The sequence below is a fragment of the Hippoglossus stenolepis genome, chromosome 6, assembly GCF_022539355.2.
Source record: "Hippoglossus stenolepis isolate QCI-W04-F060 chromosome 6, HSTE1.2, whole genome shotgun sequence".
NCBI classification, from domain to species: Eukaryota; Metazoa; Chordata; class Actinopteri; order Pleuronectiformes; family Pleuronectidae; genus Hippoglossus; species Hippoglossus stenolepis.
Window position 1 is genome coordinate 20,744,473 of NC_061488.1, and position 18,455 is coordinate 20,762,927.

The window sequence follows — 18,455 nt, forward strand, 5'->3', positions numbered from 1 at the left end:
AATAGAATCCACTGAAGATTCCATTGACAATGTATTTTAACCATTTACTAGATCCTACTACAGATACATGAGCAAGGGGACAGCCATGTGTAGCACTGACTTGCGGGCCTGCAGGGGCACATCAGGGGCATCAAACAGCTTGACAATGGGAGGCAGCAGCAAGTGGAGATAGTCGTCCAGGTTGGCACCAAACAGCTGGATGGCGTTCAGCAGCTGCAAAATAAAGCACACAGTGCTCAGTCCCACATACCACAACAATTAACATGAGCAGTTCATTTTAATGAGTTTGTTGTTAAGGTTAAATCGTTTCATTCAGGGATTCTAAAAGGAAATCCGGATGGGGTTTTATTTGCTGGCAAAGTACTGGCATACTGTACATGCCAGCCTTCCAGGAAAGCTCTGCATTACAATGAGTGGATGAATGACCAGATAACTTCACAGTAAACAGACTACAAGATACAATACAAAGTGCAGTGGAGCCACAAAACTCAAAACATACAATGTATTTGTAGTGGCAGTAATAAAATACTGTATTACATGTATTATATATTAGATGGATGTAAACTTGATATCCCTGGTTTGATTCCAGCTGGGAACCTACTGTTCAGTATGCCAGAGCATGTCAGCCTGAACATGCATGCAGTGTTTCACATTAACTCTGATTGCGGCACACTTCTCATAATAACATAAGATATATCTCTAACTAGGTATTTTTGCTCAGTTGCTGCATTGTATAGGTGTGTTCAGAACTGTTTGCAGCACTGTTTACTGCGAGCTCACGCAATGATCCATAATGCTTTTACCATCTATGCAGTTAGACCTCACAGTTCAAGCTGCAGTTGTGTGACCCACTAGTGGCGTGCAATGCGGTTCTGCAGTTCCCCTTCAACCAAACCAGTGTTGACAGTCACCAGAGAAATGTGGGGACAACATCAATTCAGAGCAGTAGCCCTATCACATGCCCAGAGTAAGTTTGCTTTAAGGCATACTTTGTAGGTGACCTCCCTTACTTACTAGGTACATGGTTACTTTCTGATAACAATCTGGTGGTAGAACTTCATGCATAAATTGATCATATAATCAAGATTAGGATTGAGCAAATGGTCGAAGCGCCCCCTATGACATCATCCATCCAGATCTTTCCATGTGAACATTGTCATAAGACAGGACATCACCCAACACTACACAAGATAATTAAAATTAGCAGCACAACTTCAATGGAAAACAAAGGGGAGCTTATGTTATCATGACATTAACTGTGCAAAGGGTCATGGGAATCTAAATCAATGATTCATCATTAGAGAGGACAAATGAGCTGAAGACAATGATGTATGCCGATTGATCAAAATGTTTTGTGCTACGGTCCTCTGTAAATAGAGTGACTACTCATCATTGAGTGTGACCCTCCTCCTTATGATTAGTCAATGTAATAAACATAACACAGATTGTTCTGAGCACAGCGGAAACTCTTAATGTAATGTCTAACAGGGTGACACCAAGTCTGATTTTGGCACAGGCATTTTGAAGCCAGTCTGAACATAAAGTCCTAGATTGAGAGATGAAACAGCAGGGTGTAAACAGTTTTCAAAGTGCTGTTTCCATCCAGGCAGCCAGCTGTCCATAATACCCCTTAAATGAGAACGTCAACATTGTTTTGTTGCCGTTTTGTGAAAAGGTGTCTGTGCTCTAGTGTAATGGCAGCCATCGTGTGTGCACCATGTGTGAACAGCGTACGTAAACAGACGGTGGTCTTGAAGGATGACGTATGTCGCAGCCAACAAATCCACCCCAGGCCTCATCACACACCATGACTGCTTCTGCACTTTCCTCATACCTCTAACCGCACGTCTAGATTGCAAACGGCGAGACAGCAGGAAGCAGAGGTGGAGGTGTACAAGCATGTGTGCTGTGGGGTAGTGGAGGCTGGAGAGAGCAGCCCCATAAATGATGGAAGTGTGTTTTTCTTTTCTTCTACTTTGGACTAGGAGGTAACCTGATTCTCAGGTCCCCCTTTTCAAGACCCCCATCCTGCACTTGAAATTAGACTCCAGACTTAGTTATAGGCTATCCAGACAGTGGGCTGTTGGGTTATCTAACACTGCAGACTCTGAGACAACACAGCACCAGAGGAGAGAGCACTAGATGACCCGGCTCCTTATGATTCTGCTTTTGTGGTCTTCACCCAAAGCATGATTTAGGGTTTGAAGGAAAACCCTGACAACCACTGGCAGCAGCTGCTGAAACAGGAGAGTGTGTCAGCTACAGGTCTATACTGTCTTTGAACTGCTGTATTACAAGAGAACGGCTTAGACCTGAGTGGTTGTGATGGATAATGATGAAAACCATGAATAGAAAGCAGCGCCACAATAATTTAAATGTGATCCGAGCTCCTGTACTTCCTAAATGAGTGTGGAGTGATGGGTCTACTGTTTGAACGGCGCTCACTCCTCTTGGCAGTTCTGATAATATTAAATTATCTACTCAAATAAATCTGAGATTTGACCTTTTTAATCTAATGACTGGACTTTCTCCACCAGATATGTCACACAATGGGTCACTTTTTTCCATTAATACGAACAGCTGTCAAATGTCAAACTAAGCTGAGTGGTCAACTCTAAAGCAAAACAAAAAATCAGTTACGTGACACATTAAGGGCCATGTTATACTATGACGTGCATATTACCATTTAAAAGTCATTATAGAATGTGGACACTAAACTACGACTTCTCTATTACACCTCTCTTATACTATATTTCAGTCTCAAGTTAGCAATATGTTAGAAAAGACTCCAGACGTAGATAACAGAAGATACTGCACAGACTACAAGCACATCTAAATGTGTAAGTTATCTTTACTCTTTCCTGTGCATCTTTCTCTTGCACAGAGTTTGTCCTGTTAGGAGAATTCTGAAGGCCCACTCAGACTAGGCCCACCTGGCACAATTTATTTTGTGTGGTGCAGCCAAGAGCAGGGGAAAAAGGGAATAATGTGAACTGCTGCTGCTGGCATGACTACCATGCTCACAACAACTCACATTAACAACTTTAACAGCATTTTATCAAACATTTTACTGGCATTTACCTCAGTCACAAACCTGCACCCACTGCAGCCAAACTACAGACCCCCTGCGCAGCTGCTTGTATTATATGCAGGAGCAATATTTTCTGAGCGGGAGGTCAATGAGAGGAAATCTGATCCCAGGCACTTAAGAGTTGATCTCTGCTTTGCCAATCAGTGTCTCCTGATTCATATTTGGCTTATGAATAGTGGGGGGTTACAAAAAGAGGCCCTCAGAAAAGTATTGGAAAATGAAAATACTGACAAGTTTTCATTTTAAGACAGCAAAACGAAAAGAAATTGCCATTAATTCAGAATGATCTCCATCCATAGTAGCGGGCACACAATGTTTTGTGTGAAACCGACAAAGCCAGAGAGAAAATAAGCTAAACTCAACCCGAACTTGACAGGCATTCAGTTGTTTGTGTCAAAAGCCAACCACAACCTGATGTTTGTTTGCCGGTGTTAACAGGAAGCAGATTGTCCCCTCGAAAAATACAGACAACAAGGAACAGAAATGGTGAAAAGTAAGAGCAGGGATTTCTTTGATTGGATCGATGACGAGTTAGACCGGTTACTGACAGTAAGTTCTAGCAGCACTTGCAATTGCTACCACTGGTAGACAAGGCTGGTGTTTTATTTTGGAAAAGGGTCCCACGAAAGCAGCATGATGAATCAGGGAAGGATTTGTTGTGATGGATAAGATACAATCAGGAAACAAGCATGGAAGTACGAGTCATTTCCAAATGTCTGAGTTTCTGCTCGTCCAGACTCAAACACATCCACAGGGATTTCAAACTAAAATGGGGCCAGCAGCGTTTCCACAATTCGCAGCATTCAGGCCTCAAATGTCCCTGGTTGCTATGCAGATTTTTCAAAGCATTATGAAACATACTTAGACAGGGCCTAACAACTGCCAAAATTGTCAGTTAGAAAGAGAGAGTTGGATATAAGGTTTTATGTAAGGCCACCACTTCAATTATTCAATAGACAACGTTGAGAAATCTACAATGACTCAACAAAATGGAAAATGTTGCATTGCTGAAGGACATGGAACCTGATCCAGTAAGAAGGGAGCGCAATAATACAAATAAAACACTGGAGTCCCTCTACTGATAGATGCAGTTTGATTTAATTGAAACTATGTTCAAAAGACTCTTTTTACTTGTTGTTACTGCTCTGCTCTCTGCTGCATGAGCGTAGAGGCAGCTTTTCCCCTTTTAAACGCAATCATTCATTTATTAAGCTATTAAGTTTGGAGAGTAATTTGTTTTAAGATGCTCCAGCTCTGTGACCTACATTTTTCTTTCTGGATTAATTTCCACAACTTCTCCGTTTGTTGTATATTTACTGTTTTTATTTTTTCAAATACATTTGTGTAATGTTCAATTTAAAGATTTTTTGTCATCTGTAATGGAGCATTTAGTTCTCTATCATAAATACAAAACGACGAGCTTTACTGTTAGACATTTTGCAGTGCTGTAAAATATTATTTTGTCCAGTAGCACAGTGAGTTCATGTGGGAGTACTAGCAGCTTTTCTGCAGGTGGTTGGGCTACTCTTCGATTTACTCATGGAAAATAATGCTGACACCACTTCGTCCTGATGTAACCTTATAATTGCACAGCAGGATTAGCGAATTTTGTCATCTGGACCGTTCACTCACCTTGATGGTAACACTGCGTCCGTTGCTGTTGTCGTGCATGAAGACACGCAGCATGTGTGGGATGAGCTGAGGGAGATAGAGCTTGAACTCTCCACCCAGTGCCACCACGATCTGCTCGATCAAAAGGATGATGGTGTTCTGCATGGGGTTGTTTGGTGTCCAGTACTCCTACAGCACAGAACATAATAGTGTGTTGTTATTAATTACAGCAATATCATATATGGGGTATTTCCTTTGGATATAGATAAACCCAGAACCTCTCTCCTGGTTATGTTTAGTTAAGAAATGTAATGCAATGCACAACAAATGTAGACTACACAGGTTCAGATGATAAATATTCACCCTCCTACTGACCTGGCTGACCAGTTTCCAAGCTTTAATATTAATTCATGATAAAAAAAAATGGGATTACGACCTTATTGAACAACAGTTAAAAAAAAGTTTGTGTGTATATGTAGAGAATCACCAAAACCTTCCAAAGTAAAGAGCACAATCTGCATAAAACCAACACTTCCTTAACTAATAGACAGACATGACTTACCTTAAACCGAGAGGCCTAAATCAAAGCAAGTCCAATTTCTCCATATCAAATTTTACAAGATTTGGAGTGTACATCCAAAGCGCCCAGCACACAGCACCACCTCGTTCACCTTGCTTTGATACAGTGCTTAGTTTGTCCTGGCCCTGACACAAAATGTGTTTCCAACAACAAGGCGAGTGTGAGAGAGACCTTTAGACAGATTTCACTCAGCGGTCGTGTGCCACAGACGAGCGTCACAATACATTGAGAGCCAGGAATGGAGACAATTCCCTGTCCACTGAGTTTGACATCACCGCTCTGTGTGGCACGTGACACCGATTTGGAAAGTCTAGGCACGGCCTCGGTTTACATTAGACATAATGACAATTGGAGTTAAGGTGCAAGACTTGAAGTCACGCAACACGTCACTCAGTCAATGGGCCTCAGCTGTGAGATCTGGTGGAGGTGTTTTGTCAGTGACCAGAGGTTTCGAGCAGCCCCCAACTTCCTGCTCTCACTCTCTTTCTCTCTCTCTCTCTCTCTCTCCCCATGGCAGCTGACTAGAGTGCAAGTGAGTGTACATCCTGAATGGTTATTCCAGCCCTCTCATCTGGATGCAGTAGCTGATCTGGAGCTAAAATGAATAGATTCTTTGTTTCACTCGCCATTTATTAACTCAGACGGACTTGAGGCGCAGTGGTCCAGTTCTCTCAATTGCTTCTCTCCAGGAGGAGTTACCGCCTTTGCAAAAGTGTCGGTAACAGTCCAACCTAGATTCCAACACAAGGACAGTCAAAGTTTGTACCTTGCTGTGTAATTATGTGCAGGGCAAGTGAAGGGGCTATAGCAGTTAGTGCACTTCATGTGATACGAATGAATGTCAGGGGTCATCACCAGTTGTCTCTTAGAAATGAATCAAACAACATGAGTGAAAATCTGAGCTGCATTCAGCACTGCAGTTAAAGCGTGTCACTCTAAACAATAAGGAACACTAGAAGGGCGAAACTAAAGAATATTAGCCAAACATAAATAACATGATTTTCTCATTGTCTCAGTTCCACAGCCTCTCCAATCTTGACAGTTAAGTACCACACATGATGTGTTTTGCTGTGAGACACGGAGCCAGACCTTCATCCAGGGGCACTGAACGCATTTACTTCTAATGAGGAAAGTACAGAGCAAAACTGAGTGCAATTAAGAGTTTGCAGCTGTTTGCCTGACTCACAAGAAAATAAGAGGCTGGATGATTAGTGTTTAGGGATTTAGGGGAGGAGGAGGAGGAAGAAGGGGGGGTTTGACAGAGTTACTCACTCTGATGAGGGTGAAGATGTCGTCCATGTAGGGGCGGATGTGGATCTTCACAAAGCACACCACCATTCCCATCTGCTGGAAGAGGAACTGCAGGGCAAGAAGAGCACAGACAACACAGAGAGTACATTTGATTATTAAAAGGAGGTAAACAAAAAAAACAAAACAGACGGCCTCTTATTTTTTATACTATAGAGCTACCTACCTCTCGGATACTGGCATCGCACACCCGGATGACATTGAGGAAAGTGGGCATGACCTGCGGCAGGAACTGGACACACTTGAGGCCAAGAGACTTGAAGATGAAGGTGACAGCCTGGACTACCATCGTATGGTGGTTGGACAGTGAAGGGTCCCTCAGGATGCGCATCAGAGTGACGATGGCCACGGCTGGGTAAAACTCATCCAGAGGCAGGTTGCCCATGTTCACTAGCATCTCACTGGTGCTGTAGTCGGCTGGGAGGGAGACGAAGTAGAGGATCTTATTACTAACTCATCATACAACACTTGCAACATCTCATACTCTTGTGGAAGAAACTATTATATGGTGTGCTACAAGCCAATGAGAAAGTATATCCTACTTTGTCAAATATCTAAGGTAAGCATTCTGGTGGTAAACCAAATTACCAGGACTGCTCCATTAACTCTTTTGCTTTCCTCCAAATGTTACATCTTCAAAGATGAAACAGTGCTCATCACAAGCCACTCCCATGTCCAAATTTACTATTAACAAAACACTAAGTATTTCATAAAGGTTTAATCAGTCAGGATTAGGACCTTGAAAAGGGCGAGGTCAACTGCACTGGATCCTAGCCACCCCCTGTTGAAGGAGTTCACCATGCTCCCATCTAGTCTCAGGTACCATCACCATGCTAGGCCCAACAATCCTCTTAAATTCAATCAAGTCACACCAAATTAGACATACTCATAGATATCCATCCTTGCTATGTATGACTGTGTAATGCCCGCCATATTCTAATTTGACGAGCCACAGTTTTTAAAAAAAATGTTTTTCTTTTTAAACAAATCCTTACACTTCTTGCAGTAACATAAGAGATGTCTAACTTGGTGTTTTGCTAAATTGGTGTATTGTATAGTTACAGAGCTATTAGTCCATAAAAGTTGTTACCATCCATGCAGACCCGACACATTTCAGCTGCAACTTTGCGCTGACCTGCAAGTGTTTAGTTTGTGTACCTGTCACTCGGAGAGCATTTGAATGAATTCCATGGAAAACACTGATATAATTCCCCATAGATATGCTTATTTTATCTCGTCAATATTAATAATATAGTTTCTGGGGGGAAATAGTTGAAAATACCCTAAAAACACCCTTTCTCACAACATTAAAGAAAGAAAAAAAAAGAATCCTGGATCCACCCCCTGATCCAGATCTGCATCAAAATTTAACAGCAATAAAGCAAATGAAAACGTAGAGGTAATTGCCCCTCCGAATCCTTGATTAGAAACCAAACTGTATCTTTGTCATTATACACATTTGAGAAGTACAGAAATTACAGATGGAATATCTACATTTTGCATAGAAATCTCTTTTTTATCTAATAGAAGCAATGATGGGTTTTCCTGCTGTTTAAAAGTATTATAGAACTTCTAATACATTAGTTGATAATAATATCTTAAATGTGTTTTATTCTAGTGTCGCCCCGTACTAAAAAATGAAAGTGGTTTAATTTTTGGGTTGAAAGATGGGAAAGTTTTTGTTTTAATTTACGATGTGAAGCAAGGTCACGTGCCAGTAAGCAGCAATGATCCCTTTCTATAGTTAGATGGTAAAAGAACGCCTCCAGCTCCATTCTCAAGACTAAAAGCTTCTCTTTTTTTTTTTAAATGCGGCCAAACCATCACAAGTATTGCAGTTGGTTTCAAAACTACAAATCAAATTCCAGCTCCAACTTCTTTGGCCCAACCGAGTGTGAATATATAGGACTGAAGGCTGTGCTGTCATGATTCTCAGAGACCATTAGCCAGGCAATAATTCTCCAGTGTGCACGTTTTATATCAACAGTGATTTATGGCATCCCAGATCCACCCCCCTCTCTATCCAGATCAACACCTTCTCTCCACAAACTAAATACAGCTGAAAATGCTTCTGGTGTTGGCTATTAGCTTTGACACCAATAATGGGCTGATAGGAGAGGAAAGCCGATATTGTTGGCTTGTTGCTGCCGGCCCTTTGTCAGTTCTGGCACAAACCTGCTTTTTAATGTCGGCCAACAAATCAAATGAGAATATTTCTCTCCTTTTTTAACAAGACAAAGCTTGATTTCATTAGTTGATGACCATGTCCCATGTGTTTGGTCTGGTTAAAATACCAAGAAAAACGATGGAATAATAACTTTATTTGCCAACACAAACTTTCTCTTTTGGGATACATTTAATTTTTGTTTTGTTATTATGATGTATTGGATGCAGTGCCAAGTTTGGGTTCAGATCGTAAGCACTGCATTGAAAAAATGTAAGCCTCCTCCCTCCATTCAATGAGATTGCTGCATTGGTACGGTAAAGAGTGGAGACACGTCAGCCAGATAGAGTCCAAGTTAAGTCAACTTCTGTCACAACCCAATCATACGTCAAGGCTCTACCTTGACCAATCAAATCAGTGCAAACACACATTCCTGATCAGTTAAAGTCAGAACACCGAGAGTGAAACTTTTGTTCACCTTGTGATCGCTGAATGAGAGATATAAGACACCAGACTTCACGTCCTATGGCATCATAAAAACGACAGTGTTTCGGTGTCTGAAACGTTTGCCAGCTCATGGAGCTACAAATCAATACAGCTTTCCTAGGTCGGATTTTATCTTCGCTCGAGTACCTGGAGGAACACACCAATGCTAACACAGCCCGTTTACTTTAAAATAGTGCCATTTTGATCTGAGCACATGATAAATCTCACTTTGAGCCTTGAATTTAAGATTTTCATGTGTTTGCTGCCATCTGCAATACACTTTCAGAAACACTTCAGGAACTGGAAACTGAGGGATTTGGGAGCCATGTCCAGATTTAGAAAGCACATTGTCTGTCTTCTTTCTAGTTTTTCTTAAAATATACCAAGCAACAGTTGGGGTCCTTGCTTAAAACATTAATAATGCACAATTCTTTTTTTCGTTTTCGTTTTCCGTGACAGACAATGCAAATGGGGTCAGTCTGTCCATACATCGCAGAGCTACTGGGTTTTACAAGACATCTGAGAATACAGACGTCTGGTATCCAGCGTTTCACTGGCCCTCTGCAGGAGTGCACTTTCGGCTGCTCCACTTGTCTCCCCTCAGACTGGACAGCAGACATAACCAATTGGCAAGGAACCTATAGGTAAGAGGGCAGCTTTTCTGTTGGATCTTTTATTATTCCAGCCTTCAGCAAGTCCAGATAATGTCAGCAATTGATGGTTACACATCTGTTATCTTTTAAGCCCACAAACAGGCATCAGCGTAGCTACGTGAGGCAGCAGTACGGTAGAAATTCCGGCTTCAGATGTGTAGTGGGAAAAACACTTACTGGGGAGAAACACACATCATGTCCTCAGTTTTATGGGCCTGGTGTTCTGAAGTGACGTGGTCGGTCTTGTTTGAAGTCAGGTGAGAAGATGGACTCAGCCACTGACCTCCCACATAACAAAACACATGCTGCCAAGGATGCTAGCGCTCCAGACACAGACTCTGGCAAATCCGCCAACAGATATACAGCGTCCAATTCTGGTCACAGTCCATTTAGCTGGAGAACAAACTGGTAAAACTATTACCACATCGTCCAAGGTCACATACTGAGACACATGACTAGACCAGACAAGTGCAGACCTGCATTCTCCATACCCAGTTCACATGACGAAAGACAGATTAGCATTTTTATTGCCATTATTATGAATTTTCAAGATCCCCCGGAGAAAAATGGCAGATGACAAACTGCTTAAAGTTTCCATCCACGATAAGGCGTGTAAAAACCTCTTAAATTATAATGACAGTTTCTGTGGTTTGTCACTGTCAACAGAGGATGAATGCAAATATTTATGGTGGAGTTTTACCCCACATCTAGTGTGGCTAAAAAGAACAAAATCCTCATTGTGTCATTTCTTTCATGCTGTGGGAAAAAACCGAGCTTAATACTGTCAACACATCGTATGTATACCCTTGCTTACTAACTGAATTCAGTGTTTGCAGCCATTGGTTGACATCTTGAAGTTAATCTCATGGGTTCAAATTCAGTGTTGCAGGAAGAGTGCCGGGAAAGAATCTGACTCAAATGTAAAACCTGGTAAGCATCGACAGTACTTGGACATGAATGCATCTTTCCACACAGACGCTGCCTCAGTGGTTGTGTTCTGTCAGATCCATTTCATTCGTTGTCTTGATGGTTTATGACAACAAACATATTGACTAAACAGACAGCAATAGGATGATGAATGATTCAGTTGGTATGGTAATGCATTTAAGTGAATGAGGGCTGTATCTGTAATCAACTCTCCCACGTAAAAATAGTGATGTCAACCATTTGCAATATATCAAGCAGGGGATTTTAGTCTGACAAAAGTGGATCACCTTAAATTAAATATCTTGTCTTTGAAAGATGGGAGCTGGTTATATTTCTTTCTCAACTGGCAGGGCCTCATCCTGGGGATTAACTGGGTGTAGATCAGACACAAGCCCGGAAATCAGATCCTGAAGAATTGAGGCTCCAACAAATCACAAACCCAAAGCAAAAGCTGCGGCTGACTTTTCAATTGCAGGGTAAAAGAAAACTTGCGTTTTGTCTTGACAACATAAACGTATCACTTCTCTGCACTCTATTCATAACGAACTGTAGATTTATAAAACGTCAACAAGCCAAACCATGCATGATAATCATAAGTGTTTTTTGGCCAGGCAGGATTTCAGTGGTTTGTGTGGGCCAGATTCAACAAGTCGGATGTTTGAAGATGTATTGAGTTCCTTAGAAGAAGAATTATATTCTGATTAAAGAAAAACTGTGCTTAAGATTTAAATGGTGTGTTTTACCCACTGACTTATTACTAACTGAGGGAATATTTTGTAAGCATTAATGTTTCAATATGCAACAGGGGATGATCACACCCGTAAATATTGATTGATTTGTATATAAAATTTTTTACAATTAAATATTGATCAATTCAGAGAAGCATAAAACATCATATATGAAAAAGGTCCTCCACCATATGACACATGGCAGTCAGTGGTTACAGGAATCTGCACAATAGAAAACATTGCTGACAGTTTAAAATGCACAGTTCACAGACCAGTAGGCATGTCGTGATGACTGTGATGTGTCAGTGATCTCCATTGCAAGTAGCTTTCTGGTGCTGTGTGGGACCATTGCTGCAGCTAATGCCTTTGCTGTTGTTTCAATGGTACATTTAGTATGTAGGTTGCTTGTTGTTCTCAGGTTGTTGTTTTTTTTCCCCATTTTTCAATGTTGTTATTGGGTAAAAATGGTCTGTATTTATATATTGCTTTTCTAGTCTTGATGACCACTCAAAGTGCTTTACAATACAGTTTCTGCCCTTCACTCATTCATACAGTGCATCCATTTGCAGCACTTTCTCTACTATAAGAGGCAATTTTGAGGTTCAGTATCTTCCCCAAGGACACTTCGGCATGCAGAATGGGGCAGACTTGGATGGAACCACTGACCTTCTGGTTAGGCGGGTAACTACAGGTTGTAGAAAAACACTTTGGCTGAATAATTATCTCCTCGCAACAGAATGATGGTAGAGGTGAAGATGGATATGGATACAGTGTTTTCCATTAATTATCTAGACTGTTGCGGCCCACCATTTTCTAATTTGTCCCACCACAGTTTCATAATGAAACATAAAACTTTTTGCATTTCTCCTAATAACACATGAGATCTCTAACTTTGCGTGTGCAGCACTATTTGTAGTCGCTCGCGCTGTCGCTCTACCGTGAACTACTGCAAGCTCGCGCTATGGTCCAAAAAGTTTTTACTGATCAAGCAGACCTCGTAGTTTCAGCTGCAGTTGTGGCATGCAATGCAGTTCTTTCTCAAACGCAAGACCCTATCTCTCACTCTTCAGTCTGTGTACCTGTCACTTGAAAGCTGTTGCACGTGAGAGTGACCTTCATGTGCGTGCACGAGCACCCCTGTTACTGCCATAGATTGAATCAGTTTTGTGGGAGACAGTGTGGTAAGGTCCGCTGTATGTGTGTGGATGAAAGTAAAGCTGAATTGGGAGGAAAGAGATCTTAAAAATGTTGTGAAAACTGGAATGTGTAAAACCATCTTTTCAGCCCCACATTCTTTATATAGAATATTATCAATCTAAATGTCACAGAAAAACTGATGCAGCAAATTATGACTGCAAATGTCTGGTTTTACATCTGAGATGCCTTTTTCTGAATGACATTTACATTGATCTTCTAAAATGAAAAAAAAAACCTTTTACCTTTAAAACTGAAATTGTTTGTTCTAATAACAGAGACCTCACAGTCCATCTTTAAGATGTGTGTGACTATCTACGCCTCCTGCTGCCAGATCGGTCCACTTCCTGCCTGGAGTGTTGATGTTAGTACAGAGACAGCCTGTGTTTGTTTCCTAATGCAGATGTGGTTTGGGAGATGGTCGGGGCTTAAAGGAGACAGGAAATCCACCGTTCTTTTCAAGGAATTTCTTTTCCTGAAAAACACAATAATCTAACCTGCTACAAACAAAACAGCATATAATCGCTATGGCACTTGGCGCATACCTCTGACAGCACAACAGACACCTAAATTCAATCAAGCTACACCAAATTACACACAATCATAGATATCAAGATCTTTTAATTACTCGCTGGGAAATTGGTGAAAATGCTAAAAAACACAACGTTAAATGATCTGTATGTTTCTTCCCTGACCTATACAACATCCTTCCCCCAAGTTTAATGGAAATCTGTTCAGTTGTTGCGTGATCTTGCGTATAAACCAACAAACATGAAGGTAAATAAATGATAAAACCTCTGCCTTGGCCATTAACTGAAGATTCCTCAAAATTCCATTATGGTCCAAGGCCTCAATAATAACAAGTCCTCCATATACAAACTCTTTTTTAATACTTTCCATTAAGTTCAAACAGACGCACAAAAATCATAGCAACAACTCCAAGGTGTTCAATTGATAGACCCACACAGTGGGACTCTCCATTGCTCTGAGATAAGGTCTACTGGTGGAGCGTCACAGCCAAAACTATTAAGTAATAGTGACATAATCCTACCTGAGTCCTGACTGGACTTGGACTCAGAGAGACTGACAGCAGAGGCGTCTCGCGACTGGTCAATCATCCCGATGTTCACCTTGTGCTTGTAGGGGTCCAGAGCTCCGAGAAGACCCAGAACACGGATCGCCTGTTGAAGACACACAGTTAGAAATCCTGACAGATTCTTGCACTTGATTTTGATTTGACTACCTATGTTTATAATTATTTGTGCGATTACAGTATTTACAAAATATGAAGTATTAAAAAACTAAGTCAATGCTATTCATGAATCATTTTTCCAAACAGTCACAAGGTTTCATTTGAGCTCTGACTCTCTGTTGAAGTTGCATATTTATCCCCTTTTGGGAAAAGTGAGGATTATTTGGAACATGATGAAAATGAAATGAAAACAGCAGCAGCAGAGAAGTACATTGTATATATGAGAAGCTTTTGAGTCTCCGCTGAAATCAAAAGTAAGTGCTGTAAATCCTGGTTGATTTCAGGAAGCAGTAAGCACAGCCATCTTTCAGGCCTGCAGGTTGTGAGTATTTGATCCTTATATGGGATAATATCAGATAGTGGGATATTCCTTCATTAATATATTTTTACTGAATTCAGGATAAAGTAATACTGGAGGTCATGGCAGGAAGTAAATAAACAACCTACGCTGGGCACACACTGGCCATTGGATAATAAGCCCAATGGGATTCCAGATCCATTTAACAGATGAGACAACTTGCGAGAGAAGCCAGAGCCAATATCCATGTGCCACACACCAAACTTAGTGACAAGTCACACTGTGAACTGCACATAATTTAATAGGCGACAGAAGAAATTATAAAATTATCACTTGCATCAGAGCACAAGACTTTAGGAAAAAGTTCCACATAGCTACAGATAACTATGGAAAATGTGCATGGCCTCATATGGTAGGTATTCATGTGATTATAATTCACTGGTCAATGTCAGTAGATCTTAACAGATCTTTGTTTGTTTGGTAAATGCTGACAGGTAGGGTTTCCGGCCTCATACTGAGTCACTATGACGAACGGCGTTAGTCTCACATTTCTATATAGACGACTGTGAGGAAAATGAAGGCAGAGGCCCCTGTGCATACCTCTCTCCTGATGCCCTGGTTTTGTTCCGTCTTGAGGAAGTTGAGCAGCACCTCCAGAAGGGAAGGGTACTTGCGGTAAGGCTCCACCACATAGCCTGTACTAGCCACTTGCTGGCCCAGTGTCCACAGTGCCACCTGATGGAAAAGTCAGACGCAGAACCTCTTTGATCGCAGATAGAACAGCATGACACAAAATGTTTAGAATTAACTTTTCTTCACATTGAAATGTGCCCATTAAATAAATGATGCAACAAAAGTTACTATATTTTGATTTTGTCATATTCTTATGGCTCATCTTGTTCTGTATAGCAAGTGTGCAGCTTATCCAGTTTACTGTACATACTCAGAAGTTATTAAGCCATTACTTGCACACTGAATAGGTAAATAAAATAAAAGCATCGTTATTCTTGTCCCAAGTAAATGACAATTTATGGAAGCAATGTTTGTGACCTGAGTTTAATTGAAAAACAAACTGACAGGGGTACTGAAGGTTTTGTTTGAAAGATAAATATTGAATAAATATAATCATCTCAACCATTATTTCTGTTTGCTTGGTCTTTCCAACATTTCAAAACTAGTTTTAAATCTCTCATTGATCAGCCATTTAAATACTGCAGGAGTTATAATGTAATACTTCTGAATAATCCTATCTTCTCTCAACTCCTGGCACACCATCCTGTTTGAGCAGGAAATACCAGAAGCACAACGTTCTCTTGACTTTCTGACCAACTTAAAACGTTTCCAGATATTATATCCTGTTGTGTTTACTAAAGTAAATGTGCATTGACTGTATCCTCAAAATAAATATCTTACAGAACCTGGAGAAGTGCTGAGGAAAATTAAATATTAAAACCAGATGAAGCAGATATTCACTTTCTTCACATACCTGTCGCTTGGCCAATGAGGAGGAGTCTTGCAGCATGTCCATGATGATAGGAAAAAGTTCGTCCATCCACTTCCTCATCTCCAGGCCACTCACCTGGCGGCACAATCAAAACTGTGAATAACTGTCCAATTTTCTGTCAATAGGATACTCTTACATCTAGGAGGAACAAATTATATAAACATGACAAGTAATCTTGTATGACTATATCCACAATTCATCCCCTAATGTGTCATATTATTCTGAAACTTCATGTAAATTGGAGCTTTGTCTTTTTTACTTTCAGTCCATTCTTCTCAACGTTCCTGGGTCAGATTTGTCCGGGTGGGGGTGGGTGTTTTGCGGTCTGCAACATTAACTACAGTGTCTTCACCTTAAAATCCCACATTATTTGTTCATTTGCATTTTCTATGTTTTCTTGTGTCCTCCTCTGTTCATTTCTGAACAATTTTTCATAGTTAACGTCCAAAGAGCGAAATAAATTTTACTTTTAACACCTTTATTCCCCTGAAACATGTTTCCAACTTTCCACACTCCTCTGTGAGGACTATTGTACCACCTAGACAGGGTGGAGCGAGACACACAACCATGGGTAGGACTCTACCTCGGTATTCCTAATACATCGAATATGCACCATACTGCTATGGCCCTGAACCCCATTTTTGTTAAGTAAATCATTTTTTATTGTATTACTTGAGTTTCTCTGTGTTTCTACAGTTGCCCATTGTGGCTTTTAATAAAAAATAAATAAGTTATTTTCATTTAAATTGTTACAGCAAAAGGCTCACGGGTTAACAGAATCTCATTATTCACTTGTCCTTATAAAACATGACAGAATTATAAAGTCCATTTTTACCTGAGCCAACTCGCCAATGGTCGCAAGGACACTAATGACCACTCCAGGGTTGGGGTCTGGGTCTTTCAGCTTGAGGATGAGAGCCTGTAAAAGAAAGAAAGGTAATAGAGTTACCTAGCCCATTGAACCCTAATGTTGCCCTCAGGTTTAACAATGAGAAAAATAGGAAATGAGAATGTAATGGACTGTGGTAAAGTGCACTTACTACACAATAGTGCACATGTTTGCCTCAGGTAACCATCTGGTTTACATTCATGAATTCATACACCTTCACAATGGACAGGGAACAGAGTTGTACCTTGAGGATGGGCTCCATGTACGGCCGTATGAGGCGGGGGGCATTGGAGACCAGATGGCCAAGCATACGAGCACTCTGCTCTTTGTTCCTGCCGACACCACTGTGCTCCAGCTCTGTTAAGATCTGCAGCAAAATTCCAAATTGAGTAAAACATAAAAAACTCACTCTTCTCCATCTGTAATTAATCTTAATGAGATTAGATCATACTGTGCATTATGGCGTTAGAGGAAGCGTCTCTGTGTTGAAACTGCTCTCTAATGCCTTAAAGAAAGAAACCACTTGCACTTTTTAAGCTGTGCACAATACCATGGCCTATTCTGCCCTCTACTGGTAACTGACTAAAACAACAGATAACAAGTTTTTCAAGCAAAGGAAATATGTATTGACAGATGGACAAAATTAAGAAATGGCTAAATATTTAAACTTTCAATAATGTAATAAGCAAACTTGTAAACTGGTGTTAATTTATAAATAATACAAACAGTTAATTTCTCCAATGTCCTAAACCAAATGTTTTCATGATTTGACCTACAAAGAAAAGACTTCCATTCAATATTGAAGGCAGGCTAAAATGAACAGTGCTGTACTTGATTTAAAGCACTTATGAGCGGATTGAGTACGGCAAGTTTTTGGACAAGTGCAGACTGTAACCCTGACCTCAATTTGATCAATCTTTTGCTCATACTGACACTGTTTAACATCTGGGATTGGTCTTTGACCTTTAATACCAAACTATGCAAAAAAACATGACTGAGTTAACAATTCGATTTTACTGTGTTAAAACAAAATCCAAATGGGGCCTTCCGACATAATAAATCATGAAACTACTCATAGTGCCACCTCCTACCTGGATGAGCATCTTGCGAAGGAAGGGCATAACAAAGGCGGGGTTCATGCTGCTGAGGCGTCCAATTGTGCAGATGGCGAGCTCCCTGATCTCAAACACCTCATCGTTCAGTGCGACAAACAGTGCCTGCAAATTTTCAGCCTGGGCGAGGTGAGTGTCAAAACGCTCATCAAGGGAGGCCAGCACGCAGTATCGTATATCGGGATCTGCCGGGAACAGGGACAACATCTTGGGCCATTACAGCTGTTCACAGTTGTGCTTTCTCAAGGCACCAATGTAAAATTTCTAATAATCTAAATCTGGTTCTTGTTATTTTGACTTCTAATTTTCAGAAACCATAATATATTATTATTATCAACATTAAAAAACAACACTTAACAAATCCACATGGTACAACCACACCTTTCCTCCTGCATTCTTATTCTTTCACGTCCTACCTGGGTCAGTGATTCCAACGACAAGTAGCTTGCTGAGCACATCAGCAACGACCTGCACAGCTGTCTGGCTGACAATTTGGCCACTGATCAGGTGGATGGAGGGGGTCAGAAGGCGTGAGCAGGTCCGAGCCGCCTCCATCCGGATCTCCTTGTGTTCACTGTTCAGGAAGTGATCAGCACAATGGCGCACAAACTGAGTGAGAGAGTGTCCTGGGAACAGAAAAAAAGAGTACGAAAAATGG

General features: G+C 40.8%; 1 protein-coding gene across 5 annotated transcripts in view; it reads right to left on the bottom strand.

Moving 5' to 3' along the window:
- The window catches only part of mtor (mechanistic target of rapamycin kinase), an 89,244-nt gene that overhangs the window by 64,403 nt on the left and 6,386 nt on the right, over positions 1-18,455 (bottom strand). For all 5 annotated transcript variants that reach the window (XM_047340433.1, XM_047340436.1, XM_047340435.1 and 2 more), the window contains exons 12-22: positions 18,214-18,423; positions 17,777-17,982; positions 16,930-17,052; positions 16,632-16,715; positions 15,779-15,871; positions 14,893-15,027; positions 13,794-13,923; positions 6,757-7,007; positions 6,555-6,641; positions 4,724-4,891; positions 101-213 (exon numbers count right to left, since the gene is read on the bottom strand). In XM_047340433.1, the coding sequence (XP_047196389.1) occupies positions 101-213; positions 4,724-4,891; positions 6,555-6,641; positions 6,757-7,007; positions 13,794-13,923; positions 14,893-15,027; positions 15,779-15,871; positions 16,632-16,715; positions 16,930-17,052; positions 17,777-17,982; positions 18,214-18,423 (1,600 nt within the window). The remainder of the gene's footprint in view (positions 1-100; positions 214-4,723; positions 4,892-6,554; positions 6,642-6,756; positions 7,008-13,793; positions 13,924-14,892; positions 15,028-15,778; positions 15,872-16,631; positions 16,716-16,929; positions 17,053-17,776; positions 17,983-18,213; positions 18,424-18,455) is intronic.